This window comes from Neophocaena asiaeorientalis, unplaced genomic scaffold (genome assembly GCF_003031525.2).
Source record: "Neophocaena asiaeorientalis asiaeorientalis breed wild unplaced genomic scaffold, Neophocaena_asiaeorientalis_V1.1 scaffold150, whole genome shotgun sequence".
Classification (NCBI taxonomy): domain Eukaryota; kingdom Metazoa; phylum Chordata; class Mammalia; order Artiodactyla; family Phocoenidae; genus Neophocaena; species Neophocaena asiaeorientalis.
Genome location: NW_020176571.1, coordinates 16,625,574 through 16,637,817, shown reverse-complemented (window position 1 = coordinate 16,637,817; position 12,244 = coordinate 16,625,574). Strand labels below are relative to the sequence as shown.

Below are 12,244 nucleotides of genomic sequence, written 5' to 3'. Positions count from 1 at the left end.
TATATGTATATATATATATAAACCTGGGCATCATTTTTAAAAACATCTCTAGTAGTTCCCTAGACAATTATAATGTACAAGTAGGGTGTGAACTAAGCTATGAAAAAGTAAGTAATGAGAGACTAGAAAGGGTCCTCTATGCTGCCAATTCTCAAATATGCCCAGAAAATAACAATATATTAGTGACTAAAAAAATAGTGTTTTTTAATTGACATTTTCTATTCAGTGTAGTGGGAACCTAAAAATACATCTTTTCCGTGTGCTGTATTCAATTTATTTTCATTTTTCATGGAAAAAAGGGAGGTTATCATGATTTTTTTCCCCAGAATTGACCCTTCATGCACCAAAAAACCCACAAAAAAACAACAAACCCCTGCTCATCAATGGCCTGGAGTCTGCTATTCCACTGAATGGCCACTGCAGTTTCAAGTACCCCTTCAAGCTTGAATTCACTGTTTATTCATAGTGGAAATTCCCAAATTGGTTATTACTCATTTGTATTTTTGAAATCTTTTTTATTGTGAAATACAACATATCTACAGAAAAGTACATACAACATGTATGCACTGTTAAATGAAAAAGTAAATACCTGTGCAACCACTACCAAGCGAAGAACATCATCAGCTTCCTCTGAAGGTCCCCCCAGCACACACTTTAGCTGCACTCTCTATCTCTCCCCCGAGATATAATCGCCACCGTGACTTTTGTGGTCTGGTCATCATTTCCTTGATCATCCTTCTATGTATGCCTCCCTAAAAATCTGCTTTAGTTTTTTTAAGTTTTGAATATGTGCATGTACGTGTATGTGTGTTACTTCTGCTCAACATTATGTGGATATAATTCATCCATGTTGCTATGTGAAGCTCTAATTCATTCATTCTCATCACTGTGTATCATTTCATTGTATGAATATACCAGAATTTATTGATCTGTTTTACTTTTGATGGACTTTTGGTTATTTTTTTTGAGGCTGTTGTGAACAATTGCTGAGTCATAGGGCTGTACATCCTCAACTTTTCTTCACAATGGCCAACTTTTCTCTAAAGTGGTTGTGCCATTTTACACTTCCATTAACAGTGATTGAGGGACTTCCCTAGTGGCGCAGTGGTTGAGAATCCGCCTGCCAGTGCAGGGGACGCGGGGTTCGATCCCTGGTCCCGGAAGATCCCACATGCCATGGAGCAGCTAAGCCTGCAAGCCACAACTACTGAGCCCACGTGCCAAAACTACTGAAGCCCGCTCGCCTAGAACCTGTGCTCCGCAACAAGAGAAGCCACCGCAATGAGAAGCCCACGCACCGCAATGAAGCGTAGCCCCCGCCCGCTGCAACTAGAGAAAGCCTGCGTGCAGCAACGAAGATCCCATGCAGCCAAAAATTTAAAAATAAATAAAATACATAAATTTATAAAAAAGAAAAATAGTGATTGAGAATTCCAGTTGGTCTCCCTCTTCACCAGGGCTTCCAATATTTTGCCAAAATGTGTGTTGTGTGTTGGGAGGAGGTGCAGTTGTATCTTGCTGTGGTTTTTATTTGTAATTTTCTGATTTCTAATGAGGTTGAGCACCTTTTTCTATATATATTGACCATTTGGGTTTGGAGCTCCTCTTGTGAATTGCCAGGTTATTTGTTCCCCGTGTTTAAAAAAATTCTGGGTACTACTTTGGCAGTTATATATGTTACGGAATTCTTTTCCCACTTCATAGCTTGGCTTTTCACTCTCTTTATGGTATCAGAAATTCTTAATTTTAATGTAATCTAGCTTATAGAACTTTTCCTTTATGGCTAATGCTTTGCTTTTTGCCTCCTTTATGAAAACGTTTTTGGGGACTTTCCTGGTGATCCATTGGTTAAGACCTCACTTCCAATGTCGGGGGCATGCGTTTGATCCCTGGTTGGGGAGCTAAGACCCCACTTGCCACGTGGCATGGCCAAAAATTTAAAAAAAAAAAAAAGAAAGAAATCTTCTACCAAAAGGTACAAAGATAATATTAGTTCTTAAAATCCCTGGAGCTACACCTTTCGCTTTTAGTACTTTAATTGACCTAAAATCTATTTTTTTTGGTTGGTATGAAGTAAGGTTGTGATTTGTAGGGAAATCAGTAATAAATAATTTTAGCTGTAAGTTTAGCAGTAGTAAATTAGTCATTTTACTGCATTTAGTAGTAAGTCGGTAAGGTCGGATTTAATTTTTTATATGATGTCGGGTTATCCAGGCACTGTGTATCAGTCACCGTACCTACTGACTTTTAGTGCCGTCTTGTCACATAGATTTCTTTCTTTATTTTTCTCTGATTTGTCTGTCCAGCATTCCACTGTTGTGATTATTATAGCTTTCTAATAAACACTGACATTTTTTAGGACAAGTTCTTACACCTTATTTTTTTTCTTCTAAAATAGCTATTCTTGGCCCTTTTGGAAGGAAAGAAGCTTAGGTGCTCTAGAGTGTTTATATCTTTTTGTACTTTTCCTTATACTTTCACTAGACATTTCCTTACTCCTTGCTTTAATGAGGTTTTTTTACAAACTATGTTTTACTCAGCATTTTTATTTATTTTTGGCAGGAGAGAATGGACAATGGTGTGTGGAAGGTCCTGCCTTTAGATTTTCAAAAAACTATTTCAATTGAGGTGAAATTCACACAGCATAAAATTAACCATTTTCAGGTCAACAATTCAGTGGCCTTTAGATTCCCAAAGTTTTACAACCATCCCATCTACTAGTCGCAAAATATTTTTATCACCCCAAAAGGAAACCCCGTACCCATTAAGCTGTCACTCCCCATTTCCCCCTTTCTCTTGCCCCTGCCAACACCAATCTGATTTCTGTCTCTACGGATTTACCTATGCTGGATATTTCATATGAATGGAATCATACAGTAGGTGGCTTTTTGCATTGTCTTTTTCCTGCCTTTACATTTTAATTCATCCTTTCCCTTTATCCCTGATCCTTATACCTATATCCCCTCATCCTCCCAACATGACGGTGCCAGCAATAATATTCTCAATATATGCACTTAAATACGCTCATATACCTATGAAATATGTAGTATTGTCATGAACATTTATATTTTCAATTTCCTGAAATTGTTTGCTCCTTCTAGCTGCACCACTGCATTCTATAGTATGCATCCCTGCCTTTTACTTGTCCCCTAGTGATGGCTGCTGGGTTGGCCTCCATCCTTCCTCCATCACAAACCATGCTGTGATAACCATCTTTGTACCTATCCTTTTATGTACCTTTGTGGAGATTTATATATTAGCTGATTTTCCAAGGTCAAACAGCTAGTTTGGGAAGCCAGGATTTTAACCCTTATGGTGGAGAAGTGAGACGATTTTGTAAAAGGGAGGAAGGAATGGAAGGGCAAATAATCACAGCGGGAGGAATTCACTTTGACTCTCCTCCGTCCCTCTCAAGTGAGCTCTGTTCACTCTTACACTTCTGTGTAGGACCAAATCAGGAGGTGACACTATTCTTTTGGCTCTTCCCTGCTGGTTTCCAACCACATCTTTCCTCTCTCACACTTGTGAAGCTGTGGCGTGTTGTACCTTTCTCACGTCTGTGATCAGAGGACCTCATAATCACTCACCCACCTTCACTGAAGATTTAGGTGCCTGTTTCCAAGTCCAGCTTTCTACCTTAGTAAGTGCCACACCTGGATGTGATTTAAACTTCCAGGTTCACAGCCCATCTAGTATCCCAGCCCCCAAGCCCCTTAATCGACCACCCGTCCATTTCCACAAACTCACCTGCATTCACACTTGGCCACCTCTTAGACACACAGCCCCTCTGAGATCTTAGCCTTTGTTATACCAGCCAGTCACCGACATCACAGCCCTACCCTTCAGCTCCCTCAGGGCTTCACCTTCACTGGCATTGGCTTTTTTTCCCCCCGCATTATTTTTTATTTTATTTATTTTTTTATACAGCAGGTTCTTATTAGTTATCCATTTTATACATATTAGTGTATATATGTCAATCCCAATCTCCCAATTCATCACACCACCATTGGCTTTTAACCTCATTGCAACCTGCGGTAACTTGAGCCCCTTCTTTCTCCCAGCCCTTTCACATCCTTCTGTAGCCATTCAACCCCGTGCCTTCTGCGCTCCTGTACCCAGGGTGCTAAGTTCTGTGGAGAAAACAACTTAACGGTACAAGTTGGCATGGCCAGAGCTTCATTACCTCCACCCTCGGCTGACTCTCTGTGGTCCTTGGCAATCTTTTCCCATGCCTCCCTTCAGCATGATTCTCCATCACCTGCAGTAGCTCTTCATCTGTCACCAATCTCCTCCCACCTCGTTCTCTCTCTCCTTTGGCCACCTCCTGTTTGTACAGGTAACCTTCCCTTTCAATTCATTGAAAACGTAAAGGTTGTTGTGGAGGGCCTCTCAGTTCCCTGCTGACCCTCTCCCCAGCCCATCTGTATTTGCACCTCATTTAGCCTGCTCTCCACTTTCTCTGAGAAAGAGGGATTCTCAGCCTTGAAGACTAGATTTTCTTTGAGCATCCTTTGTCACTTAGCCACTGTATCTTAAACCTCTGCCCCAGCCAGCTTTATTCATTATTTTTCATAACATGCTGCATGGTTTTCTGATCCTGAACCTGTTCTCACTGTAACTCTTTACTCAGAAATACCTTTGCTGAAATTCAGCATATTTTCCAAAACTAGCTCAAAGGCCCTCCTTTTCCAAAATATTTTCTTTTTTTGACTCATCTCAGATGTAAATGATTTTCCTTATGAACTACTGTTGCACTTTCGTCTGTCTGCCCCTCTATTTGTTACTTAGCTCATACTCTCTTGCCTTGGTTTACTACTCAATTGACTGTAAGCTTCTTTGTAGCCCACATCAGTCCTAACGCAGGACTTCACATTGACTGGGTGCTCAGCAGGTACTTTTAAAGTGATTAGTTATTAAGCCCTTCCAGGCCACCCTCCTTCCAGGACTAATTTCATGCACATCTATGTGATGGATATTATTAAATGCCATACATTTTCCACGCTAGAGAAAACTTACATGGAAAAACATAATCTAGCCTTTTCAGGTAAATTTTGCACTCTTTAGTTGTTCATTTTAAGGATATTTTTAGTTATAATTTAGATATTACCAATCTATTCTGCAAAATTCCTGAACAAAAATGTGCTTAGAAATTTCATCACTTGGGGTTTGGAAACAAAATATTAATTTATGAGCAAAGTGCAGCCTTACTTTAGTTTCCTCTAATTTTTCAGGCACTTTCTCTCCCCTCATCTGTCTCTGTTCACCCTTCCAACCCTTGGGTTCTGTTATACCTCTTTCATTTCCCATTTTTGTAACTGTTAAAACTATCAAGTTTTCTTGACACATCTTAAAACAATAGATTGCTTTGGATGACTCTAAGGTCTTTTTGTTTGTTTGCTGGTTGTTGAGGTTTATACCACCAAGCAATGTTGCCTCATTTTTGTGCTGTTTCTTCCTCCCCTTTACTTTTTCTTTTAAGATCAATGAAGAGTGATAAATCCACATAGTTCAGGAAACTTATTCATTACAAAACCTTCCTTCTTAGCTAGTGGAGTCATTTTGTTGGAATAATTTGTAGTTATTTCTGTTCTTTACTTTGCATCACAGGAGTCTGGGAATTGCAGCAGTGTGAAAATCATCAGTGTAGCAGTTACACTGGAAAATATTTGGGTGATTGAGTTTTAAGAATGTTCACATATAAATGATCCCAAATTTTCAGGGAAAATTGTTGGAATTTTTAGCGTTCTTCATAATACCATTAATTCAAAGGCCCTCCTCTCACTTCCATTCTTTTTGTGTTTCATTGATACCTCTAAGCAGTTGTAACTCTAAGTTAGAATTTCAGCACTGTGTGTTCTACTGTGTTGAAAGTCTTACAGTGTTTTATAAAGAGATCTATTTTAATTGGAATAATTCTCTAACACCACATATTTACATAATTTACTTTCTGTATTCTTATTTTCTAGGTCACAAATGGGTACTTTTCATGGGGCAGTGGTTTAGCTACCTTATCTAATATAAATATTCGAATTCCAACAGGTAAGAATCATTTGTTACTCGGGTTTGTAATTGTTAACTATCATGACCATGGTTTTCCAACGTAACCGAGCCTAACAAAAGGAGAGAAAGACTTTTTCAAGACAAACATAACTAATATTTATTTGCACCATGAAGCTCATGAACCCCTGTATCACTGTGAGGATGACTGGGAATTATAAGACCTGCCTGCCTTACACTACAGAGTGTGGACCTTTGGACAAGTTATTTACCATCCAAATGAATTGCTTTCAGTTTATTTGCTGATTTGTGGCATTTAAATAATGGAGTAGTTCATTTCTCATTTTTTTGAAGAAAGAATTTAAAGAAAGGATGTATGAGAAAATAGTTTTCTATCCCTGAGGAAACCTGATGAAGTTTTCAAGATATTTAAGACATAAATACCCAATATTTTTATTTAAAATGTCTAGATAATTGAATAGAATTAGTTTTTTGACTTGACCTCATGGTCAGTAGTTGGGATTTTTCTATTATACATGCACATCAAAGTATTTTAAGAACAGCCCCCAAATCATTTTAAGCCCAATTACCTATTTTAGTCAAAATTGCCTTTTTCTCCTGAATGAATTGAATAATAAAGGTAACAATAATCTAGATGATTTAGGCAAGTATTTCACAGCTTTTTTTTACTAGTGTCAGTTATTCTGAGAGTTTTAAAAATAATACATCAAGACCTATGGATTTTAATTTTTCTTCTATTTTCCAAAAAACTTAGTATCAGGGAAGGGAGCTGTTTAGAATACTTTATTGCTGGAGACCAAAACTGGCCCATTGATTGTGAAACATCAGCCTTTTCTAAATGCGTTTTGATTTTATTTTACTAAGTGAATTCCATCTCATCCTGTTATTATCCTTTGTTTCTTTTCTGTAGGTCAGTTAACCATGATTGTGGGCCAGGTGGGATGTGGGAAGTCCTCTCTTCTCCTTGCCATCCTCGGTGAGATGCAGACAGTGGAAGGAAAAGTTCACTGGAACAAGTATGTGTATTTTTAATTAGTTTCTGTTGCTCTGTCATACATCTGATGATCTCCCAAGGGAAGAAATTAGAGCAATAGATTTCCGTGTTAGGAGTCTGAGGACCCCTCAGAAACAAGCCTAGCTTAAAAAAAGATCAAATTAGTGGAGACTTTAAATGTTGTAAATTAAAAATTATAAAGCAATTTATTACAGAGGTTTATCAGAGAGAAACTTGTATGTTGCTTTTAAGTAAGATGGGGATTGTAAAGATAGATTTTGAAAGTTATATGGGTAACACTCAAAGAAATACAATGTAAAAATTCATCCCATAATCAAAGAAGTTATGGAAAACTTGCATTATTTATAAAGCATATGCGCATATGAGCTTTAGTGGTCCAGTGTTCAAAGAAGAAATACCGAATAATCTTTTCCAAACTCATCATAAGGGGCTGAGAAATCAGCCTTTTCTCTTCACATCCAACTTAAACTAGACACTAGAAGTGTCTAGTTAGGGACATGACTGGGTCAGACTAGCGTGTTGTGCAACCCCAAAGACACGGTGCTTCTTCTGTATATTTGAATGGCTGTTTTGGGTTCTTCAGAGCACATTGTAGTAATAGAGTGACTCAGAACCATAATATTATGTAATTGTGTAATAAAGAATGAATCATATTTCTTTAGTTTGATCTACCTGGTAGACCCCCCTCCCCCATTAGCAGTTTATGGAGAAATTGTTTACAGTTTATCTAAGATATTGGATTATAGACTAGTGGTTCCCAACCAGGTGTGACTTTGTCCCTAGTGGACATTGGGCAATGTCTAGAGACATTTTGGATTGTCATTCTAGGGGAATTGGGCTGCTACCGATCTAGTTAGTGGAGGCCAGAAATGCTACTAGACATCCTACAACGCACAGGACCGCCTCCCCACAGCAAAGAATTATCTGGCTCCAAATGTCAGTTGTGCTGAGGAAACCTTGCCCTAGACCTACACATGTCCTTTAATAGCATTTAGTTCTTATCATTGTAAGTTCCATTGTGGCTTAACCTACTGTTTACATACACAGGCATCTCTTAAGAGTGAGTAAAAACTATTTACAGGCATTTTTAGAATAGACTCTATTTTAAACTCCAATTAAGAGACGGAGATGCTTGGATGTGAAATTTGAGCTGGAAACAGCAGAACTATAAATCCTATTTTTGGTATCCTTGGTGAAAGAAGGAGGCTGAGAAATGTTGAGGGTATAGTTTATTGCTGTTGGAGTGGTAGACATGAAACTGTTTAGTGCTTACCCAGTAGAGAGCTCAGTAATAGCTGTTCCCTGCAGTTTGCTTCATGATGGGTCCCTGTTGATCCCTAAAGTCAGATGCTAGGTGGTGTGTACCCTGCCACCATCACCTGCCATCTTGGATGGATGCGGGCCTTGAGAAGCAGGTTTTACTGGATTAACTTATATTATATGACATGTACGGCTATAATGAAGTTATTTGGGTTTTGTTTTTACCTTGTTTCACTAGCATTAAAACAGAGAGAAAGAATGAGAGAATGTGACAGAAAAAGCATGAGATTTTATTTTCATATCTCTAGAATGTTCTTAAAATCTAGTCTTCTCTAGTATTACTTAAGATTAGCTCCACTTGGGCCAAATTGACTCCCAGTATTATCACTAATAATCATTATCATTTTGTTAGTAGATAAATAAATGATATGGGAATTAGGAAAGTATTTTACACAATCTACTTATTTATTGAGTTTCTAAGCAAGATACATATATATATATGGGTACATATATATATATCTTAAGCAAATTTATACCATTTATATCCTATCTAATTTCATAAAAGTTGTGAATTATTTTATATAACATACTATAATAAAGCCTGAAAAATAAAGATATCAAGAAGGAAAATAAGGTTTAAATAATAATCTGAGCAATTAATAGGTAGAAATCCATGCATTGGAGTCTTGCGTGTTTATAACACATGGGTCCCAAATTCCACTCTGAGCTTCATGAAAGCTAGTCAAAGAGGGAAACGAGATAAAAAACACACATATACTTAATAAAGTTTAAGGTTTTTTTTTAAAGAAATAAGAAAGAAATACCTCCCATGGATCCTAATATTAAAAAAGCTAAGAAAAGGTTATATCTTAAAGTCAGAGCCAATAGAATGAAGACGTGAGAAAGGATTTAAGAAAATTCTAAGTATTTATAGAATCACTATAATTTAAAAATCATCTCTTTATGAATACTTGCCTTAATAGACAATAATCCCATCTCTTCATGGCAGAAAGGACTGAAATTTTCTTCAAAAAATATTTGGGTGTGTCTGACACGCACACAAATTAAAAACTAACACCCTAAGAGATTAGATAAGCTAACAGAAGTTTTATTTTTCTTTATTTATGAGAACTACTTAATTTTTTTCCATGGTATCCTTAATATCTGATAAAACGTATTTTCAAATCAGGAATGTTCAGAGAATACTGACCCTTTTAAAAGAGTTATTTGCAATGACTTTTCATCCTGGAAAAAAAAATTGTGCCTAGTCCAATAAGGAAAGGCATATAAACGTTATTAGAGTAAAGCTAATTTAGAAATTACCAATATTGATAGGTTGATGGTGTGTAAATGCGAAGAAGTACTTTACCGCAGCAGACTGAATTGTTTGCCGAATTTTTAAAGCTCAAAACAAAATAAAGCAAAGCAATAAACTAAATGTTATGGTAAAGCACCAAGTGCCTTGCTGTCATTCTTTCATCACTGCACGTATCTCTGGTTACGTGAATTTTATTTTTAAATGTGTCCGCATAGATGGCAGGACCAAAGTCCTATAAAGTACTCTGTCCTGTTGCAGCAAGAAATATTTACTTTGGGCGGGAGAGAAGGCACTGTTGCTCATCCAGGATAGACCTACATGGGTAGAACTTGGTACACAAAGACATTTATACATAGATGCCTCCTTGGCAATTGCTACGTTTGACCTAGTCTGACATGCAGTAGCCCCAGAAGAGAAAGGAGAGAGAGATGAGGGAGGGACTGAAAAATTCTCCAAACTTGTCAGAATGCCAGGGTTCTTGCCCCTGCATCTGGGTGTGCTCTGTATTTGTTGAAAAGCAAATGTCCTGCCTGACTGAAGTTGTCCTTTCCTAATTGTCATGATAAATAATAATTCCTACTGACATCTTAGGAACTAGGACTAAATAAAACTCTTTACCTGATGGACCATTCCAATGAAGGAGTCCAGAATGTGTAATAATTGTAGTAATCATGTGAGACATAGCCATCATTTATCTTTGGTTTCCCTTTCTTTTTCTTCCACCTTGCCCATGCCATCAGCCATTCTGTCAGACCCCATCTGTCATGATGTTCTATTTGCTAATGTCTTGGTGCTAATTTGCTAGTTGGCTTTATAACAGTGGCTGAGTTACTCTAGGACTGGCGAATTGAGGAGTTACTCCTTTTCATGTGATGTTGCCTGGCATGAAGGGGTGATAACATGAGTCAGCTTACCTGGATCAGACATGATATAGCATATTTGCGCCCACATCTAGCTCCCCTTCTTCCAAATATTGTTCCTGATTTAAGCTTGCAAAAGTCACTCTTTCCCATTCCGTAAGGTACCAACCATGAACTTGGAAGTTGCTAGAATACCAAGTTTAACTTTTACCCTTGAAGGAAAATACACACAAAACCCTGCATGTGGAAGTGAAATTGGATGCCATTGTCCAGAAGGGGATTTTCCATTTGACCTCCTCGCTTTCTCGCTTGCCTTCATCACTGTTCACTGCCACATCGAATGGTGGACGATGAGTCTACAGACGTGGAACCGGTGATTTTCATGTAATCAGATAAGATCTGATGTTAGAATTTGGAGCTAATTCTATTTATTTATTTAGGAAGAGAGAAAATAACCTTCCTCAGTTGAATTTGATTAAACATATCGTTAAGTGAAAAGTTTGGAGAGGTGGTCTCTAGAAGTTAAGGGCTACATTACTCATGGAAAATGAAAGAGAATAATTTTTTAATTTGTTCATGGGAAATGACTACCTACAAATGGATCTATATCTACCTTTTCTTTCTTCCTCTGAAACTAGTATATGTGATTTAACTTTTACTCTTAAAGGAAAATATATCTAAATCCTGCAAGGGGAGGACTTCAGAAGTGAAGATCCTCCATACGCTGTTTTGCCTTTTGCATGATGCTACTACATGAATTAACCCTTCTTTCTGATAGAAGTCTTTAATTTCTTGCCCTCCTCATTCCATGATCCTCCATTTTATTTTATTTTATTTTTAAAGATATTTTTGATGTGGACCATTTTTAAAGTCTTTATTGAATTTGTTACAGTATTGCTTCTGTTTTATGTTTTGGTGTTTTGGCCACAAGGCATGTGGGATCTTAGCTCCCCGACCAGGGATCGAACCCTCACCCACTGCATTGGAAGGTGAAGTCTTAACTACAGGACCACCAGGGAATTCCCATGATCCTCCATTTTTAAAAAAGGTCTTTCCTATCTCATAAACAACGGGAACATTTCTCCTTTTAAAAGAAGAATCTACCCACACTTAACCTCCTTGTTCCTGTCATGACTGCCTAAATGCTCAGTTGTCATAATTTGTTCTCAATCATGCTTAACTTCTCCATAGCTTTTGAAACTGTTCACCACGGATGACTCCTTGAAACCAACTCCTTTCTTGGTTTCCATGATCCTTATTCATTTGTTTAAAATGTGTATTGGACACCTGTAGCCTGCATATCATTGTATTCATTGTTGGGGGTAGATAACTGAACAAGGGAAACCAGCCCCCTGTTCTCATGAAGCGTAGTGTTCAGCAGGAAAGGCCATGAGGAAGTAGGAAAGTAGTTTCAAAATTATTTGGTTAAATTTTTTAAATATCAGGAAGAAAAAGTACAGGGTTTTATAAGAACAAATCATAGGTGACCTGAGTTGAGTTTGTGGGATCAACAAGGTTTTCTTAGGGGGGAGGCATACATGAATGATCCTTGAACTTACATTTTAAGAATAAGCCAAAATTAATGAGTTAAACCATAAGGAGCTGGAGATGGAAGGTGAGGAAGAATATACAGTCTACTGTAGGATCCCCTTCCTTTATTTATATCTTTGACTTCAGTTTTCTCTCTAAGTACTAATGACACACCAGTGTACATTTCTGGCCAAGAACCTTCTTCTGAAAACCTAATAGCTCCTCCAAAAAGTCTTATACAAG

General features: G+C 37.6%; 1 protein-coding gene across 4 annotated transcripts in view; it reads left to right on the top strand.

The window, feature by feature from the left end:
- ABCC9 (ATP binding cassette subfamily C member 9) overlaps window positions 1-12,244 on the top strand; it is a 146,216-nt gene that overhangs the window by 55,655 nt on the left and 78,317 nt on the right. For all 4 annotated transcript variants that reach the window (XM_024733389.1, XM_024733388.1, XM_024733386.1 and 1 more), the window contains 2 exons: window positions 5,967-6,039; window positions 6,929-7,034. In XM_024733389.1, coding sequence (XP_024589157.1) covers window positions 5,967-6,039; window positions 6,929-7,034 — 179 coding nt within the window. The remainder of the gene's footprint in view (window positions 1-5,966; window positions 6,040-6,928; window positions 7,035-12,244) is intronic.